At 37.3% G+C, this 18,066-nt stretch overlaps 1 protein-coding gene across 5 annotated transcripts in view; it reads right to left on the bottom strand.

Moving 5' to 3' along the window:
- The window catches only part of Dmd (dystrophin), a 2,157,654-nt gene that overhangs the window by 42,836 nt on the left and 2,096,752 nt on the right, over positions 1 to 18,066 (bottom strand). For all 5 annotated transcript variants that reach the window (XM_045140973.1, XM_004663692.3, XM_004663690.3 and 2 more), the window contains 2 exons: positions 17,617 to 17,682; positions 14,707 to 14,865 (listed from right to left, as the gene is read on the bottom strand). In XM_045140973.1, coding sequence (XP_044996908.1) covers positions 14,707 to 14,865; positions 17,617 to 17,682 — 225 coding nt within the window. The remainder of the gene's footprint in view (positions 1 to 14,706; positions 14,866 to 17,616; positions 17,683 to 18,066) is intronic.

Genomic DNA, 18,066 nt, shown 5'->3' with positions numbered 1-18,066 from the left:
CAGCAAAAAGCTCTAACAGCCTCCAGGAGAATCATAATTTTAAGCTATGTGTATTCCAGCTTGAGTCCCTCTTGTATAGTTAGACCCAGCCTTAAGTTCTCCCAATAAATTCAACTTGATGGCCTAGTCTTCACTTCCTGGCATACACTGTTAAACACTGTTGCCATATTTGATTCCATGGCCTCTTGTATTACAGTGACAGGAACTTCAGAATCATTTCTTCCAAATAAGTCCCAATACTTACACATGAATATTCACAACAGATAATAAGTGGAAACAACCTAAATTTCCACCAACTGATGAATGGATATAAAACACGTGATATATCCATACAGTAGAATACATTAAGAATTAAATACTACCACATATCACAATATAGAAATCCCTTTAGACTATTGTGCTAAATGAAAAACAAGTTACAAAACAGCATGTATTATACAACTCCACTGATATAAAGGCAAATGAAAAACAAATCCATAGAAGACAGGCAATAAATCAGTCACGTGTGTGGCTGGGTTAAGAGGATGGTTTTAGGACCAAAAAGAAAAAAAAAATGGGTACTGAGTTCCCTTATTTTATAATATTTTTGTTGTTTATTTATTTGAGAGAGAAAGAGAGAAAATGGGTACTTCAAGGACTTCAGCTGCTGCAAATGTACTCCAGACACATGTGCCACCTTGTGCTTCTGGCTAATGTGGGTGGGTACTGGAGAATCTAACCAGGGTCCTTAAGCAAGTGCCTTAACTGCTAAGCAATCTATCCTGTACCCTGAGTTTCCTTTTGAAGTGACACAAATATTCTAAAATTTATTTTGTCAGGAGGGCTGCACAAATTATGAGAATATTCTAAGAATTCATAAATTATACAAATTTAAGTAGGTAAATTATATGGTATGTAAATTTTCATTAAAAAAATAAAAAGAAGCTAGTACTAGAGAAATGGTTTAGTTTTAAACACTTGCAAGTAAAGCTGAAGGATCCAGGTTTGATTCCCTAGTCCAAATAAAGGCAGATGCACAAAGTAGCACATGTAGCTGGAGTTCATTTGCAGAGGATAGAGGTCTTGACGTACCCATTCTTTCTCTCAAATAAATAATTAAATTAATTTTAAAAAGCTAAGTTATATATTCCAAATTTTATTTTCACAGCACAGAAAAAAGTCTCCAGTGAAATTAGTAATCCTCTAATGCTTTCTCCTAGCATTGAGGAATCAAGCTCTAGCTGTATATACATTCCTATAGAATTATTTGTACAGACACCTAATAATGATCAGGTCTAGATTAACCTAAGGAACTTGGTTGTTTTCAGTCTACTGGAAAATGATATTATAGCCTAAAGAGCTATAGAAAGAAAACTGGAAAAAAATAGTAACATAAAAAATGAGAAAAAACAGGGAAAACAGCTAAAAATTAAGCCAAAAATCACACACCCACACATTTATGTACCCCATAATTCAGGAGATAATGACATAGAAGACACTCTCTGTCCCTTCCCCTTGGAAGAGTTCACATTTGAGTATGTAAGAGACAGTTTGACTCTACCAATGTAACATATTTTAGGCAAATATAAAATGCTAGCAATCATCCTTAATGCTCAATCTCAAAAGTACAGGTTATGTACATTTGAAATTAACACCTTGATTTATAAGGAAATTATAGGAAAAGGACCATATGTATTCACTGATAGTGTATAGTTACAGCAGATAAGAGTAGTGCTGTGATAACCTAGTATTTGCAGACATAAAAATAGGTCACTTTTAAATTATTAAGATGAAAACAATATAAAATGGATAAGGTTAGCTATTTGCAGATGCCATATGAGAGACACACACTTACAACCACTTCTAACTTGGTTATTCAGAGGGTGTGGGCACACACAATTACAATCAAGTATACCAGGATACTTACATGTACTGTCTTTCTAGTAGTCTATCCTCTCTACAGCTTTCGAGCACTCATAAGATTATGATGTTCTTTCCCCGAAACTCATTGTTTCTTGATCTAGATTTCTCTTAAAAACTCTAGACCACAGGCTGGGAAGGTTAAGGCACTTGCCTGCAAAGCCTAAGGACCCAGGTTCAATTCCCAAGTACCCATGTAAGCCAGATGCACAAGGTGGCACATGTGTCTGAGTTCATTTGCAAGGGCTAGAGGCCCAAGCATGGCCATTTTCCTTCTCTCTCTTTTTTTCTCACTCTCTCAAATAAATAAATAATAATAAACTCCAGACCTGGCTCCATGTGGTTGTACATGCCTTCCCAATTACTTGGGAGGCAGAGGTAGGGAGATTACTGTGAGTACAAAGCCATCTTGGGATTACACAGTGAATTCCAGATCAGGCTGGGCTAGAACGAGACCCTATCTCAAAAAGCAAAACAAACAAACAAACAGAGCCCTGAAAACTCCAGCCCTGTCTTTCCAATGTTCTTCCAGATGATTCCATGAGCTACAAGATCTATAAACTGGAACTTGATCAGCAACAAGTCACATAAGTTTGCTATGTGGATCATTCATCCTCTTTAAAATTTCAGTGCCAGGAAAGGACTAAGCTTGAATAAGCATTACACAATACCAAATATAAGCTATTCATCATTTTAATTCATATTTGAATCTTACTTTAAGTTTAAAGCTTTACCCACACATCTGTTTTAACATAAAGAGGGAAAATATCTCCCGTTGTTCTCTTAAATCATGAGCCAAGCAATGCATTAAACAACAATGGGCCACTGCATTCACTGTACCCAGCTATAGGTGGAATCTTTTTTTTTTTTTTTTTTTTTTTTTTTTTTTGGAGTGCATAGTACATGTGGTGTGGTATGGGCAGAGTGTGCTGTCTATGGAAAGACATTCTCATAGGCATGCTGAGGTTACAGGAGAATGCCAAGGATCTTTCTGCTTTTGGTCATTTGCACATTTCTTTGATTCGGAATCTCTTGTTTTTTGAAAAAAAGGAAGAGTTAATTTTATTTTATTTATTTATTTATTTGAGAGACAGAGGAAGAGAGAGAATGGGTGCATCAGGGCCTCCATCCATTGCAAACAAACTCCAGATGCATGCACCACCTTGTACATCTGGCTGACATGGGTCCTGGAGAATCGAACCTGGGCTTTGCAGGCAAGCACCTTAACCCCTAAGACATGTCTCCAGCTAGAGATGGTATCTCTTTATGAGCTGAGGTATTGTTGGGCCCCAGCAATTCTTTGGTCTCTGCTCCCCACAGGACTGAGCTTACAGACATAGATGGGTTACAGCCCAGCTGCTTACCTAAGTCCAGAGGAACCAAACTCAGGCAGTTTTAGGCCCTCAAGCTTAAGGCAAGCACACTTATCCACTGAGCCGACTCTCCAGCCCCTATAGGTGGAATCATTTATTGGTGATTTGACTGAATAGCCAAGTTATTCAGTGGAGCAGTCCATAAAAAGGGAACAAAGAGTTTTCTATGCTCATTACAGACGAATTACTATGTACTTTTGAATTCTAAGGACTACGTTTTTCTAGTCTCTGGGTCTATATGGTAATTATTTCACTACAACTGATATCCAAAGTTACAAAATCCAGGCTTTATGTATAGGTCCTCATTAATGCTATTTCATCTGATGCCCCTGGAAAGACAATGGCTAGATTTCAACACCTATAGTAGAAAGCCAACTATCCCATCTCTGGCTGGTTTTCTAAATTTATTACAGCTCAGCTTTACCAAAGTGACTCATATAACATTACAATTGGGTTTAAGGTCAAGTAAGTGTGAGCAACACTGGCTTAAACAAAGTCCAATCAGGGTCCTTTACTTTGAAATGCCTCAGTATACAAATTAATGTAATGATTTCCCAATAGGAATGTTTCCAAAGCTTATTTGTCCTTAGAATATTATTTCTTAAAAATCTCTCAAGTTATTATGCACAATATATTTTGAGCAACAGTAATTTTTATGTTGGAGAACTGCCACCCATGTCCATGGTCTTCAAAGTTGTTTTCCACTATTATCAGAAGCCTCTAGGGGAAAAAAAAAAGAGCACAAAAATCTTACCTTGGTCTTTGTTATAAAATGTTGGTAAGGACACTAGCCAATAACTAAACTAACTGTAACACTGGTTCAGAGTTCAGAACCAGCTGAACTTGTATCCATGTGCTAGATGAATGGAGTGTCCCATGTAGTATATGCACAAAGGTTTTCAGAAACAGAGCTATTATAATTATTAAATAAGAAATTGGGACTGGAAAGATTGCTCAGTGGTTAAAGATGCTTACTTGAAAAGTCTGATGGCCTGGGTTTGATTCCCTAGTGCCCACATAAAGCCAGATGCACAAAGTAGCACATGTGTCTGGAGTAGTTTGCAATAGCTGGAAGCCCTGGCTTGCCCATACTCTCTCTCACTAACTAAATAAACAACAACAAAAAAAATAAATAAATAAAAATTGCATCTACTTAGAAAAGTTCCTGTCCACAGTAAGCATTCAAATAAAGGATTTCTATCGACTTTGTTGTCAAAAGCTGAGAAAATGTTTACTTAGGAGGTTACATACTTCTTTCCGCCAACATTAAGAGCTTTTTAAAAACATATTTCTTCTTACCTCCCTGGCTCCAGTGAAGCTCTAACCAAATTTGAAGTTTAACCATAGTAATTCCTAGAATGTTCATTCATCTACCATGTAGGTAGAATCTGATTGCTATGGCTTAAAAAATCCTTTTGGAATGTAAACACATAAAATCCAAATCGGAAATTTCCATTTGAATGTCCTTGGACAAGTAGAACTCAGTAAGCCAGATACATGTTTTCTTTTTACCCAATGATCCTTTGCAAATCAATAGTTTTTCTGTGTCTACTATTATTGCTTATCCTTGAATATCATCCCATCTTTTCCTAATTATACAATGCTGTATCACTCAACTCTTCCCTGTAACTCTCCAACCCCATTCATTGGGTAACTTTCCAACTTCTCCATCTCTTCTTCACTTGTCTAAGACATTTCTAGTTCAGCACCTGGCCATCTTTCAGTATGCTGTTCTACTATAATTCTAACAATCTCTGTGGCTTTAGCTCCCTATCCACAATTATTATTTTCCTATCTTCCTCAAAGAAATCCTTCATTGTTAAATGAAATATATAGGATAAAATCCAAATTCCTTAGTATGACTTACAAAGTCCTTTTAACAGTAGTCACCATCAACCATTCCACTGCCCTCTTATTCTGCTCATTCCATGCTACACAGAATTCACAGCTCAGTTAATCTGGAAAAGTCATACTCTGCCTACCTTCAACTTGGGAAACTATTGTCTTCAACCTTAAACTCCCTTTGAAAAAAATCTCCACAGTCTCTCAGACAAAATTTACTGATCACCTCAGTGCTCCCCCAGAGCATTTGTAACACTAGGTTATATGTGTTAATAATAATAATAATAATAATAATAATAACTATTATTATTATTATTAAATTTTGAACTCTATGGGTAAGAACTCACTCTTCTTTGTTCCAGCACATTAAGCATACAGGAGTTATTTGTGAAACTGAATAGAATTATATCCTTGGGACTGGAAAGTAACTAAATAAACTAAGCCATAATTATCATAATCTATTCTACTATAGCAGGATGGTCTGGTAATGAAGGCCACAAGGAGGATACAGGGGCTTCACGGAAAAATTTAACAAAGGAAAATGAGATTTTATACAATTTGTATATATCAGCTTTTCTCCAGCCTATCCTAGAAGATAGAAGTACCTGTAAGATGTGAATATTATAATTACCAGATGGTTATTTCAGTTTTTCTATAGAATGGAGCTGGGCAGTCTTGATGGCCATCAAGTTTCCTCTGCTAAAATTCTAAACTCACCAAATAATTGACTTGTATTCCAAATTCTATGATGTCAGATTTTGTAATCCAGGAACATGGACTCTAGTCTCTAAAGCATTCATTTTCTACTTAGTATACGAATGCCAATACCACACTTTAACGCAACTTTAAATAATACATTTACTGCAAGAAGGAAATTAAGGAGAGGTAACTAAGAAAAAGGGGAAAATAAATTGCTATTCTTGCTTATCCAATCACTTTTGTGAACTTGATATCACTAATCAATCTCCCTAGATGTTCACTTGCATGGGATATAGTGAATCATATTAGCTATATTGGACACACCAGTTAGATCTGAGCCTTAGATTCTTGGGGACTCCACCTCCCCCATATGGGTCTGGCTTTCCTGCCTGAGTAGAGCTGAAAGAGTTGACCCAATTCTAACACAGCTTTGGAAATGCAGCATGTTTGCCCTTCAGCTCTTCATCGTCTTTGCCATAAAAGGTCTTGGCTGTCTGATTTATGTGATTAAACTAGCTCCCTTTATCCAAAACAGGCCCTGCAGCCCTTTGTTTTGGGACCTATGTTGCCAAGTGATATAAATGCCCAGTTTCATTAACTTTTTCATCTACTACTCTAACTTCAACAAATATAGGAGTTGATCTCTGCTAATTTCTAGTGGTGATGACTGGATATTTTAATATTCCCTTCATGTCCCCCCCTTTCCTTATCATAAATTCCTGACATCATTGTCTTCAGGGACAGGCCACCACTTATACCCTTTTACCTTTTAGGCCCCTTCTTTTCCCTCCCTGCTTCTGCTGGGAAAATGCTTGCATTTCCAAGCCTTCTTCCTCTCATATGGCACAATGTCCCAACATATGGATAGTACAGATTTTTATGTTAAATTATAACCATAGTCAACACTATATAACAATGTGTGAAGTAATCCCAGCAACTACAAATATATTTTTGAATATTTGCATACATAAAAAAACTATCTTTAGAAGGACATACAAAAAACTAAGGAAAGTGGTACACTCCAGAGCTAGAAAGATTACAAACTGGGTTATGAGGTGGGAAAATAACCTTTTCTCTATATATTTTGTTTTTGTTTATTGTTATGTAGCACTGGCTAGCCCCAAACTTGCTATATAGCTCAGGTTGTCCTTGAACTTGTTGGAAATTCTACCTCTGCCTACCAATTTCTGGGATTACAGGCATGTTCATTTCCAGCTTTCTATATGCTTTGGTTCCTTTTTGATTTTGATAAGTACATGTATCTTTTGTTAAGTAAATAAAATTAATTATATAAGCATCTTAATATTCACATCTTCCAGGTCCAAACCAGTGATCCCTTTCTGTTAAACACTGTTTAGGCAGCAGGTAAATTCAGTCCTTTTTTCAACTATCACCTGTAACATGGAGATTCACAGGCCTACTATCTTTGGGCCACTTTTCTCCTATAAGCTTGTAACTTCTCTTTCTCACAGAAAGAGGGATGTTGCCAGGACTTCAGGCCAACTGCTTCTAAATTCTATTCCTCAACCTTATGTACCTGGCCTTTAAAGAAGGATCACAATAAATCTTGCTAAAGTTAAAATGTAGACTTGCTACTCATTTCACTGAAATGAAATATCAGTACATATATAAATAACCATCATCTGGCAGGACGACCAGTCGACCCGGTGGTGGGGGGTTTTCCATCCTGCCCTTCCCAGACCTATCAAACCAACAATTTGTAATATCACTCAAATCGCTTACTGAACATCCTAATCACCTCTTGCTTGGGCTCCAATGAGACGTACAAAATGGTTTTCCAGCTCCAGATAGTTCTTTGTAAATTCACCCTCCATAGAGCTGTAGGAATCTCAGTATGTGCACATAAACTGCATGTGTACAAAAGGGATGATCTGATGTACAAATCCGCAGCTTTCTCCTGGCTGACACCTTAGAGTGGCTCCCTGTCTCTAGGCAAGAAGGCCTGGTGGGGCTTTGCCCACCTAGACAACCTCATTCCATCTTATTATCTGTCTCATGAGAAAAGGAATACAATGTAGCTTTTTCAAATATAGTCTGCTGTTCTTCTTAAAACCTTGACTACCAGTCACCCCTGGCTGGAATTACCCACTCCTTGTTTCCTTCCATCACTTCAGCTCTGTCATCTTTTCACAATCATTTTGGACTCACACATACATAAGAAAGAACATAGAATAAGGATCCCTGAGCCTATGAAGATTTATAACTACAGCTAAAGTCATGAGGTCATGTATAAGGAAAGGGACAAGGCCATGATTTCCAGCTAGTTATATTCAAGTGATACAAGTAAGTGATCAAAAATTCATTTGGATATAAAAAATGTGTGGTCACTGCACGAATGGATAGGACCAAGAAGAAAACCAAACTAAGGCTACAGAGGTCTGGTCTCCCAACAATAAGGCATAAAGTAATCAGTAGGTATATAAATGTACAGGTATGTAACAATCTGAACCTTAGGCTTCAAGGTCAGACAGGGTAGTATTTATCTACCTTTCAGATTTAGGAAAAAGCTAATCAATGAGCTGGGCATGGTGGCACATGCCTTTAATCCTAGCCCTTGGGAGGCAAAGGTAGGAGGATCACAGTGAGTTCAAGGCCACCCTGAGACTATATAGTGAATTCCAGAACAGCCTGGGATAGAATGAGACCCTACCTTGAAAACAAAGAACAACAAAAATATAATCAATGAATATTTGTCTCTTATAAAAGTTACCTTTTCATTTCTAGGATCATACTTTGGATTTCAAACCAAGGCTCGGGCCACTTGGCATAGGAAAGAAAACAAACAAACAAACAAACAAACAAACAACTATGCTGGAATTGAACCAGTGCAAATTTAAGTCATTAGACTGTAGGCGTTAACATACAAAGGAAAAAATAATAATAAACCTTCAGTTTAAAATGCTAAGGGCACGGGATAGGGCACATTTCCAATATCTATGACCTCTACCAGATAAAGATGAACTTGAATTAACTTTGGCAATTAATGAATGAGAGAGAAAGAGAGAGAGAGAGAGAGAGAGAGAGAGTGTGTGTGTGTGTGTGTGTGTGTGTGTACGCAGAAACAAAGGATAAAACATGAGGTATCTCCCTCATGTTAGGGAGTTGCCCTGACTTAGGAGAGACACTATCAGAATGAGGCATCTATATCATACCTCCCCAAGGCTCAGGGACCATTGTGAAACACATGGCGGAAAGAATGTAAAAGCAAATGGAAGGGGAGGACTCCTTACAAAGCCATCTTCCGAACACAAGGTGGCCTTGATATTTATGACATCACAGTGGCTGACAGTACCTACACTAGATCTGCATAATAGCAGAAGGGGAATGATGACATCAACTAGAAGAGAGACTAACTGGAAAGAGATTCATTGGAAGAGGCATTTGGGAGGAGGAAAATATGGGGACTGGTGAGAAGGGATTATCATGGTTTATTATCTGTGTTTTCTACTGCAATCAAAAAAATTAAAAAAAAAGTTTTTATTTTCAATAAAAAAAGTTTTTATTTTCAAGAAAAGAAAACTTCCAAGAAGACCTAGTTACCCTCAGAGTTATATTTGTATCGTCATGGCATAGCTAAGAGTCAGAGAATGCCACTGGGAAAGACACTAAACATGTGGGATTTAGAGAATAGATTTTGAAAATTCTAAGTTTATGCGCTGAGGACATGGTTCATCAGGTAATAATTCTTGATATACAAGCAAGAAGACCTGAATTTGATCCCCAGCACCCATGTTAAAACAAATTCAGCTATGGTGTATAGGCCTGTAACCCTAGTGCTAAGGGAGGCAGAGATAGGAAGAAAACTAGGGCTCCCTAGTTAGCCAACCTAACAAAAAAAAAAAAATGGGGAGCTTCAGATTCATTGAAAATGCTGTCCCAGAAAAATAAGGTAGAAGAGAAATAGGACTCTGATGTTTTCCTCGGGCCTCTGCATTGAGTGTGCACAGGGCAGGCACATCTGCACACACGCATGCATATACCACATGCACACATACACCAAGAATTAATCCACTAAAATTCTAACCTTGAGCCAGGCGTGGTGGCACATGCCTTTAATCCCAGCACTTGAGAGGCAGAGGTAGAAGGATCACTGTGAGTTCAAGGCCACTCTGAGACTACATAGTGAATTCCAGGTCAGCCTGGGCTAGAGTGAGACACTACCTTGAAAAAAAAAAAAGAAAAAAAGAAAAAAAAAGAGAAGAGAAAATAAAATTCTAAGCTTATAAAAATATTTTTAAAAGCCAGGTATGGCAGTACATGCCTTTAATCCCAGCAGTAGGGAGGCAGAGGTAGGAAGATTGTTATGAGTTCGTTGCCACCCTGAGACACCATAGTGAATTCCAGGTCAGCATGGGCTAGAACAAAACCTTACCTCGAAAAACCAAAATCAAAAAAGAAAAAATATTCAAAGCTCATGACAAAATAATGCCTAGTACCAATCCAGGTAGTTGGAAGTAAAGAAGTATTCTATAAAGTGATCAGAAAAAAATAGAAACCACATGAGAGGTTTTTTTTTTTTCTATGAAATTAGGTCTATTAAAGAACTTTTGTCAAAACTGTATGCATATGTGATGCAACCAAAATAAATTCAGCCCCAATTCAATTCATTTATTCACTAAATATAGTCAACAAATATTTACTGCTGCATTGTACACCAACTGAGAGAAAATAAATTCTAAGAACAAAAATAAGACATTACTGAGATATGTCTAAAATAGCCACCTTCTGTTTTCCTAAGAGGCTGTTTGAAGGGTTGGAGGAGTCATGAATAAGAATAATTACCAGAATTAAATAACACATCTCTTCAGAAATCGAAGTAAGTCTCTATTTCTTATTTGGTGACTGCTGCATAGAGATAAATCATAAGTACATATAGGAATACAAAATATCCATAAATTAAATGTCCATGTCTGAAACACATAGGACAATCTCAAGTTTAAATACCCTGCCTTAATTTTCTCAACAAGTAAGCTCACACTCATTATTATTTACAATGTTTCTGTCTTGACAACAGGCAGCTTGGCAGGCACCAAGAAGGACATCCAATGATTTCCTAAGCTTTCTTAGGAGCAGGACAGGAAACAACAAATTAAAGGCTTCTTAAGTAACACTACATTCAAAGGTCATGAAGGGAAAGGATGACTCCAGAGGATCTAAGCAGAACTCCCATGACAAGAGAGGATGGTGCAATAGTGGCACACAGCCATGGTGGGGAACCAACTGCTCTTGATTTGGCTAACTGATCCCCTCAGTGGTACGAGACCCATAGCTGGAGCTGGGAAACAAGTCAGAACCATATCCAAACATAAGCCCACTCTCCATTATCAAGCTACCATCAATCCTGGAGTACAAGAGGGCCTATACCTATCAAACTCTCTATCAAAAAAGTAAGTGTTATCTCAATTTTCCGGGTGCTAACTTACTCTCCGTTGGAGAATCTGCTTCTCTTTTTCAGATAGATGCAGATCCTAAGGAGAGAGCTGCCCCAACATACCTCAAAAGGGGCCCAACTGAAACTAAGGACAATTGGCGAAACAAGCAAGGGTGATGTTTTCCTGATGAACCGGATACCAGCACAAAGGGGAAGGAGACCAACACAGACAAAAATCAACTCCTACCAAATCAGAGAGCCAGAGCCTCAGAGGCCCCCAACACCTCAGCACTGAAGCAGACCAAAAATGAACCCAACATGGCTCAGGGAAATTTTGCAGAAGAGAGGGCAGAAAGAATGTCAGAGTCACATGTTGGGTCATGAGATGCAGAGACATTTATCGTACCAATAACTGTGGGCTAACTCCACAATGCACGACCCATTTACATCAACAAGGAGGGTCCATTGGGAGGGGGTAGATCATGGATGAGCCTAAACAATGGTACCAAACTGCCTGCATTTGCTGAAAATAAAACTAATAAATTAAATTAAAAAAAAAAAAAGAGAGAAAGGATGGAACAGAGAAACAGGTTTCAGGTGGGAGCTCTGGGGAAACATTTTGCCAGGATCTGGTAGGAGGCAAAACTGTGACTGAATTGAAGGAGAAAGAAAGAGGTCCATTCAAACCTTTACTTAAAAGTCAAGATAACTTCCAAAAAGATTCATATCAATGGCAGATTCCTCATCTGGAACTCTAAGCAGCCCTGTCATATAATGTTGTTTCTTTTAGATAATAAACCATGTCATTCTGGGCAAACACTCTTGGATATCTTTCAGGGTAAAGTATTTCTCATTGAACCACAAGTAGATAAACTGGTTTATTCAGGAATATTTGTTTTTTGCAAATAGTCCCTTAAGGTAAGGCATGTTCTGAGCAATAAGCCTTCTTTTTATGTAGATGACATTTATACAGAAGGTCTTTATTTGCTGATCCAATGTAGAGCTGGCTATTTTGAGTTAAAATAAAAGATATGGATTATGAATTTAAGTTGTACTACTGGTGGATTGAAATTTGGGACAAATGATTAAATACCCACTTCTTTATAAAGCCATTAGGAAGAGTAAATGACCTAAAATATATTCGAATGCTATAAAAATGAGGGATTGTCCAGACATAGTGACATATGCCTTTAATTCCAGCACTTGGGAAGCAAAAGTAGGTGGATTTCCATGAGTTTGAGGCTACCTGGAGTTACATGGTCAGGCTGAGCTAGAGTGAAACCCTATCCAAAAATACTTTACAAAAAAAGAGGGGTTCATGGTATAGCTCAGTGGTAGAGTATGTGGTCAGCATGTACAAAAAGTCCTGGGTTCAGTCCTGAGCATCTACAGAGTGCTCTGAAAATAATAACATGATATGTGAATGATGGCTATCAGTATCTTTATTAACAGTCTTTGATCTGGTTACTACAGCATGGAATATGCTGGCACCAAACGAGTCTTGACTAATGACCCACATTACATTACACAGGAGCCATAATCATATAGTAAAAATTCATTTACTCAAATTCTATTTGTAGTATCTATCACAACTTTTTCTATCTGTAAGGCTTTATTAAAGAGCTGGTCATGGTGGTGCATGCCTTTAATCATAGCACTTGTGAGGCACAGATAGGAGGATCGCCATGAGTTTGAGGCCAGCCTGGGACTACCGAGTAAGTTCCAGGTTAGCCTTGGATAGAGTGAGACCCTGCCTTGAAAAACCAAAAAAATAAAATAAAATAAACATGAATTGGTATTAATAATTTTTACTAATTATTATTAATGACTTCTCAATAAAGTAGAAGAAAGTATATCCAGATATCTAGCATGGTTTTCATTCCCAAACAATCTTACAAATAAAGCTGAAGATAAAATTATCATTAATTCTTTTTCTAAAACTGTACAATATTACCTCCTTTATGGTCCTAGGTACTATAGTGACATAAAAGTAAGAAAAAGGGTCACTACAGAAAGGTTCTGTTAATAACTGAGAAAAGATAAACCATCAAAGTGTTCTCTGAGAAACGTCTGATGTGGTCTTATAATTGAAGTCCAAGATGGATTACATCTGCCTGCAAAATTCTAGGGGAGTTCTACAGGAAACATTATTTTGAAAGAGGTCATGGAGGGCGGGTGGGCTTCCTTGGTCAGGGGTGGCACTAAAGAGATGGGGGCTAGCCACAAAGCTGAGCAACAAGTTTGAGTTTGACCTAGAAAGTAGATATGAACAGAATGAAAATACTGGCTACAACAGTTTGATCAGAATACAAGAGTACAAAAGAAGATGAAGTTGAAAACGCAGGTCAAGAGAAAACTGTTGACAGTTTGTATGTCCAACAGAGAAGGTGGATTTATTTTCAAGATACTGAAATCCAATAAAGGAAGAATGTCATGATGGGTCTTGGTTCCAGAAAGCTGTACAACTAGAGAAAATGTAGAGGATCTACTGAAAGCATGGGCAAGAAACTAAAGGGAAGCTGACCTGATAAGGAGCTGTGGCCAGAGGTCAGGGGTATTAAGAGCTAGAAGGCAGGAAGTGGAGGCAGAAAGGACTAGATGAATGGCAGTTTGCTTTCTCATCTTGAGATGACATCCTCCCTGAGGGAACCTGTTCTCAAATACAGCGTGTTTCCTAGATTAAGAGGCCTTGCCGCCTTGGGCTAACCAAAAGAGATAAAAGTACTTAAGTGCAGCACATTTGAGCAATCCTACCTTTAAAGACTTGCCTTGTGGCATTTGTCTGAAGAAGGCGCACTGTGAGTAAGAAGTGATTATGTGCAAAGGTTTTCCTTAACCAAGGGACTGGTGATCTAATAAATGTATTTCAAAAGTAAAAGGCCAATGATTTGCATTATCCTGACATTACACAATACTCCAGATATTTTACAACTTAGTCCTCTGCAGTTTTATGAATTTTCTTTAGGCTTTTGCCTTTTCTGAAATCTCTGCATTTTACCATGAACATGTTTTATAAATGATGGTTAATGAATGGAATTGTCTGTCTGATCTGGCAATGATGGTGAGCATAAGTCAAATGCAAATTTAACAATGAGTAAGATGAAATAATTTGTTCCCCAATATGAACAAGACAATGAATGCATCCCCTTAAATGTTTGCGATAATATGGCCAAACATGTTATGAACTCACAAATTAAATGACTTGCCTTTTTCTCAATTTCTGTTCTTAAACATAAACCAAAGCCTCTGAAAATAACATGCAACAAACCAAATATCCCCATCAGCATTAATCCCCTCAACCTAAAATAGGAGTTCTTAATCATGCTAATGCATTTGTTTTCTTCTTTTTGATTAATAAAAAGTGAATTGGCAAAAGGAGCTAAACAGATTATTTTAGCAAACAGTTAGACATAGAATGACTAAGTGAAGATTCCTGACTTTTCTGTGTGTGCAAGTGTATGCACTCTGCTTACCATTGACAAAGCTAGAAAGAAAACTCACCTGTTTTCTTCCTCAAGATCAGCTAGGATTCTCTCTAGCTCCCCTCTTTCCTCACTCTCTAAGGAAATCAAGATCTGGGCAGGACTACGAGGCTGGCTCAGGGGGGAGTCCTGGTTCAAACTTTGGCAGTAATGCTGGATTAACAAATGTTCATCATCTCTGGAAAATAAAATCAAAGGTTTTGGTTTTTTCCCCCCTTATTTTGTTTTGGGGGTCAGGGACTCAGGTGTGTATTGGGAAATAGAAACATTTCTTTGCTCTGAACAATGAGACCTTTCCCCCCCTGTTCTAATGACATTTAGGTACTACTGAGGTTGTGGTCTAACACTCCGCTGATGACAATTCAACGTGTTCATTGTTCAAAAATTAAGATGCACTTCATTGCCTATTTACATGGATAAAAGAAAAGCAGAAGTACCAAAACACTGGGACTCTATGTTGACAACATGGCCTGTAAATAAATATTAGACATAAAATGGTCATTTAATGCTTTTGCTACTAAGCCTGTCAAGATATCTGTGCACTAAGCATGCTATTGATGATGCTGATTAGGGACAAAACCTACAGCCCTTAAAATATGAGAGAAGCAACTTAACCAAAATGTGTTGCTTCAGTCAGCTCATTTTAACTTACAGGTCAGAGGTAGGAGAGCAACAATAATTAAACTGTATATCTAAACGTTTTTAAAAAAGGAGAAAAAGTCATTAAGGTGACTGACTCCACAAAGATAAGAACAATTCATTCCTCAGACTATTCCCAGGGGAAAAGAGGCAAAATGACATATTCTGAGAGGCAGTTGCAATCTTTCCTGGAAAGAAGAAACTCTATAACACCCAGGAAAAATTATTTTCACAATGTACTACTTTAAGCTTCTGAAAAGCCAATTTTGCCTCCAAGTTATAAGAACTTCATTCTCTTCGGTTTCTAGTTAGATATTATTGAAGATGATGCTTTCAAATTCCCATTTGCATACTCAGTAGTTCTGCTTTGTGTTTGGAGATAGGATCTTGCTATATAGCCCATTCTGGACACAGACTCATAACACTCAGCCTCCTGAGTACTAGGATTATACATGTGTCCCCATGCCTAGCAGTCTATATCCATTTAATATGAAAGTAAAGGAATGAAATATTTAGGAAAACGTCCTCATAGTTTATTTACTTTTTTTTTTTTTTTTTTTTGGCCCATCAAGCCAAATAACTGGTAAAGATGTGGTGAGTTAGCTAATTATCATGGTCTAGTGATGATACAGTTCAGTGGTAGAGTATTTGCCTGGCATGCATGAGATTCTGAGGTCAGTCCCCACCACCACAAAAATAATGGTAATAATTATGATGATGATGATAATAATGTATCAAAAAGAAACATTTAAATGAAGTCAAATGAACTACCAAAGCTGTCCCTAAATGTGATTATTTGCCACACAACATTGAGTGAGAATGAATTGTATGTCCTCAGAATGAGCTAAAGCTAAATTTTGCTTAAAAATCCAAACAAACAGTTTTACCACCTATCTAATTGATTGTTCGTCTTTTCAGCCTCTCAGGTTTTTATTAGTAGGACTTCCTATTTTGAACGATAACATACAGTTGCAATTAATCTTGTCTTAAAGTGCTCATAGGTAGTCCACGAATGGCAGCCACTATCATATGGATACAGTTTGAATTATTTTGAAATTGTTAACAGCTTCTAATATCAAAATTGGTGAACCAAAGAAGAATGTCACTCAGTTCATTTACATGTGGTTGATTCTTTGGCCACATACTGTAGTGACAAAGAACCACCTAACTGTACCACAGTCATGTTTGGGAACAGGTTGTTTGACATGAATCACTGAGTGTGGAGTTGATCCTCTATTACTACTTTGATCGACTTTAGGTACTAGATGAGGTGATTTATTCTGATGTATTCAATACTTAGTTATATATGAATGCCATTTTGATATAATTTGCTTTGCCTTAATCCACAAGAAGGTCATTTTCTCATCTGAAGACGACCCTGAGTTTCCACACAAACTACATAGTATAAATTTCCCTTAGCCTATATTTTCCATGACAAGATGGTAAATCAGACACATCTCATCAAACTAAAAATATCATTATCATTTGACTAGACTTTTTCTCTCAACATTATTAAGTTAGCAGACCCTTATTTTTTCCCTTTCAAATTTGCACTATCTATTTGAGATACTGGTCAACATTTCCTTGGCTCATGGCAATGTTCCTCTGTGTTCTGTACTGTGTGTACTGACCCTGGTCTCTGACAATATCTCTGTTTGTTGCCATACATGTGTACTTGGTCATTTTTAGCAGTACTGAATTTTCTTCCTTAAAGTTTGACTATAGTTGCTTCCCATCCCAAACTGTGACCTGAATATGTCCTCCATTCTCTGGTAATCTTTTACTTTAGTGACACTATGAAGATGTTAAACCACAAAATCCCCCATTCTGGGTTTCTGAAGGAAAGTTCCAAACTAATTGACCATATGGGAGTAGCAATTCTCTAACAAGATCACATATCCACTCCTGAGAGTGGAGAGAATATTATTATTTGTTGCTTTAAAAAATAATACCCATGATTTTATTTATCTGGCAGGTGTGGTCAAAGATTGTCATTTAATATGTGTGTTTGGGACTCTGCAAATTGGTAATCATATGGCATTAACTAAGTTTACATAGGAATAAGGCAAAATTAATTTTTGCTTCTTTACACTGCCAATAATGCTTGAATTTGGATGAGCTCATTCTGTGCCAGGCTGTTAGGAGTTAAAGAAAAAAAGACAATGAATGGCTCTTTAAAAGATCAAATGAATATGATGCTAATTCCTGTATCCTGTGCTATCCTACCTCTAAATCCCTCAAAGCAATTTCATTGTCAGGAACATTTTGTAAAAAGAGATGGGATACTTACATGCTCTCATTAGGAGAGATGCTATCATTTAGATAAGATCCATTGCTGTTTTCCATTTCTGCTAGCCTGATAAAAAACGTAAAAGCTCATTAAAACTTATGTGACTTCTTAAAATCTATTCAAGACCTAATCGAACATACCTGAAAACTTGAGGATAAATCATGGTAAGAAGAGAAAGGAGTCCTTCAAACTTAAGGGTGTGTGTGTGTGTGTGTGTGTGTGTGTGTATGTGTGTTTGTTTTGGATGGACCAATTGAAGCAGCTCATCAGTGAGTAGCTTTTCATTATTGATATGAATTCTAAGGGGAGTTGTATTATGTTGTTGTTGTTCTCCTGAGAGATTGATCGAACTTTCACTGAAAATAGATCTTTGTGTTCAGAAACAAAGTTCCCCTAACAACAAATGCACACGATGCCTTCCACTACTCTTGTCTTCTAAGACAATGCCTT

The sequence above is a fragment of the Jaculus jaculus genome, chromosome X, assembly GCF_020740685.1.
Source record: "Jaculus jaculus isolate mJacJac1 chromosome X, mJacJac1.mat.Y.cur, whole genome shotgun sequence".
Taxonomy (NCBI): domain Eukaryota; kingdom Metazoa; phylum Chordata; class Mammalia; order Rodentia; family Dipodidae; genus Jaculus; species Jaculus jaculus.
Note: the sequence above shows the minus strand (reverse complement) of the source record. Positions and strands in the feature narration are given on the sequence as shown.